Source organism: Wolffia australiana, chromosome 8 (genome assembly GCF_029677425.1).
Source record: "Wolffia australiana isolate 7733 chromosome 8, ASM2967742v1".
Lineage (NCBI taxonomy): Eukaryota > Viridiplantae > Streptophyta > Magnoliopsida > Alismatales > Araceae > Wolffia > Wolffia australiana.
The window spans coordinates 15,480,616-15,482,500 of NC_135842.1; the positions used below are offsets into that span (position 1 = coordinate 15,480,616).

At 36.8% G+C, this 1,885-nt stretch overlaps 1 protein-coding gene across 1 annotated transcript in view; it reads right to left on the reverse strand.

Annotated features, from left to right (window-relative positions):
- Positions 1 to 687: 687 nt before the first annotated feature.
- The window catches only part of LOC144707144 (agamous-like MADS-box protein MADS2), a 7,406-nt gene continuing 6,208 nt past the window's right edge, over positions 688 to 1,885 (reverse strand). Inside the window, exon 7 of the mRNA XM_078580260.1 lies at positions 688 to 1,025. Within this exon, the coding sequence (XP_078436386.1) occupies positions 938 to 1,025 (88 nt within the window). The 3' untranslated portion in view covers positions 688 to 937. The remainder of the gene's footprint in view (positions 1,026 to 1,885) is intronic.

Consider the following 1,885-nt stretch of genomic DNA (forward strand, 5'->3'; position numbering starts at 1 on the left):
ATAAATGAAAAGCATGATAATAACTGAAAATTTCAACATCTCTTGTTGGGTAATGTTTGAGATAACGAGAGCAAAGGTGCAGCAGTGAAATTGAGATATGAGAATCCGATTCTAAGTTAGATTCAATTTGAAGTCACTTAAATGCATCTGAGATGAAAACAAATTGGGATGCCCTGATTCTCCTCAAGATGCCATCCTAATTCTTGAAATTGAGAAAATGAGTTAGGAAATATGAAGACTACACATCTGATATCATATGTTTATTCAATGAGTTTACGATGACTCACATAAGACGAAAAAAATTCACATAAGAGTTTTTTAATATTCGCATATTTTACAAATAAAAATATGTCAGATCTACAATCTCAAGGATTGTGTTTGTTGTACAACTTTCTATGTTGTCACTAATTACAAATAGCTAAGGAACGGTTTGCATCTTATAGATAAATAACAATTGTTATTTTGCAGTTCACAATAACTCCATCAAAATGGAAAACCTCCGGGCATTGCACTCCATTATGTCATGCTAATCTCTGTTTTATCATTCCATTTTGATGCCATAATATTCGTAGTATAGCAGAAGAAACTACCAGAATACAAATCTTCTCCAATATAAAGGCAGCAGTGGAAATTGGGCTGAGAGAGTTGTAGTAATAACTGGTAACCATCGGTTATAGAAACAAGACAGAGCCATCAATGCACGAAACGGAAATAATAACACAAGCAACAAACTTGTCTAATCAATACCCATCACTGTTTTCTCAACCAATAACACCTCTCCAGTCCTCAAACAAGTGCCAAGAAGTAGTCTTATTCACTGGCTCTCTCTCTCTCTCTCTCTCTCTCTTCAGAATTTATTCTACTTAATAACTCATACAGCAGCAGATGTACAGGGCTGACACGTCCGGACTGGGACGAGCCATCATCATCATTATCATCATCCCATCCACCCCCCAACGAAGCCCCCGTTCACGTTCTGCTGCAGCTCACCCCCGTTCATCTGGTCAACGCTCGCCACTGGATACCTGCTCAGAACAACGTACCAAGTCTGCCCTTTTAGTTACCACCTTAACCAGAAGAGAGTTAGAGAGAGATGGAGAGAGAGTGAAGATGACAGAGATAAATATATTATTTTATGAATACTTATAAAGTGAGAGAGATATAGATAGAGAGCGATAGAGGGCATGAGAGAGATATATAGTAAGTGAGAGCGAAAGAAAACATTGAGTAAGAGTTTGCGATTAAGATAGAGAGAGAGATAGAGAAAGAAATATAGATAGATAGATAGAGAGATAAAGTGAGAAAGATTGATAAATAGCGACAGAGAGAGTGAGAGAGATATAGATAGAAAGTAAGAGAACGACAGAGAGTGAGAATGAGAGAATTAGAGAGAGGGTGATAGTGAGAGAAAGAGTGAGTAAGAGAGAGGGAGAGAGAGACAGAAAAAGAGGGGGAGTAATTTGCGTGTGAGATAGATAGACAGAGAGAGAGCGATAATGAGAGAGTGAGAAAGAAAAAGAGGGAGAGTTATTACCTTAACCAAGAGAGGGAGATAGAGAGACGGACATAGAGAGTAAGAGAGTGGGAGAGAGATATAACGATATTATATTATTTTAATATATATGCATGAAAATAAAAAAAATTGAGTAAGTGAGAGAGATAGAGATAGAGAGAGATAGAGAGTGAGAAACATATGATTTGATCTATCTATATATATGTAGAGTAAGTGAGAGAGATAGAGAAAAAGTAGAGTTTGTGATTGAGATGCACAGAGAGATAGAGAGAAAGTGAGAAACAAAGATAGATCGAGAGAGAAAGTGAGAAAGAAACATAGATAGAGAGAGAAAGTGAGAAAGATAGATGTATAAAGATAGCGAGAGAAAGT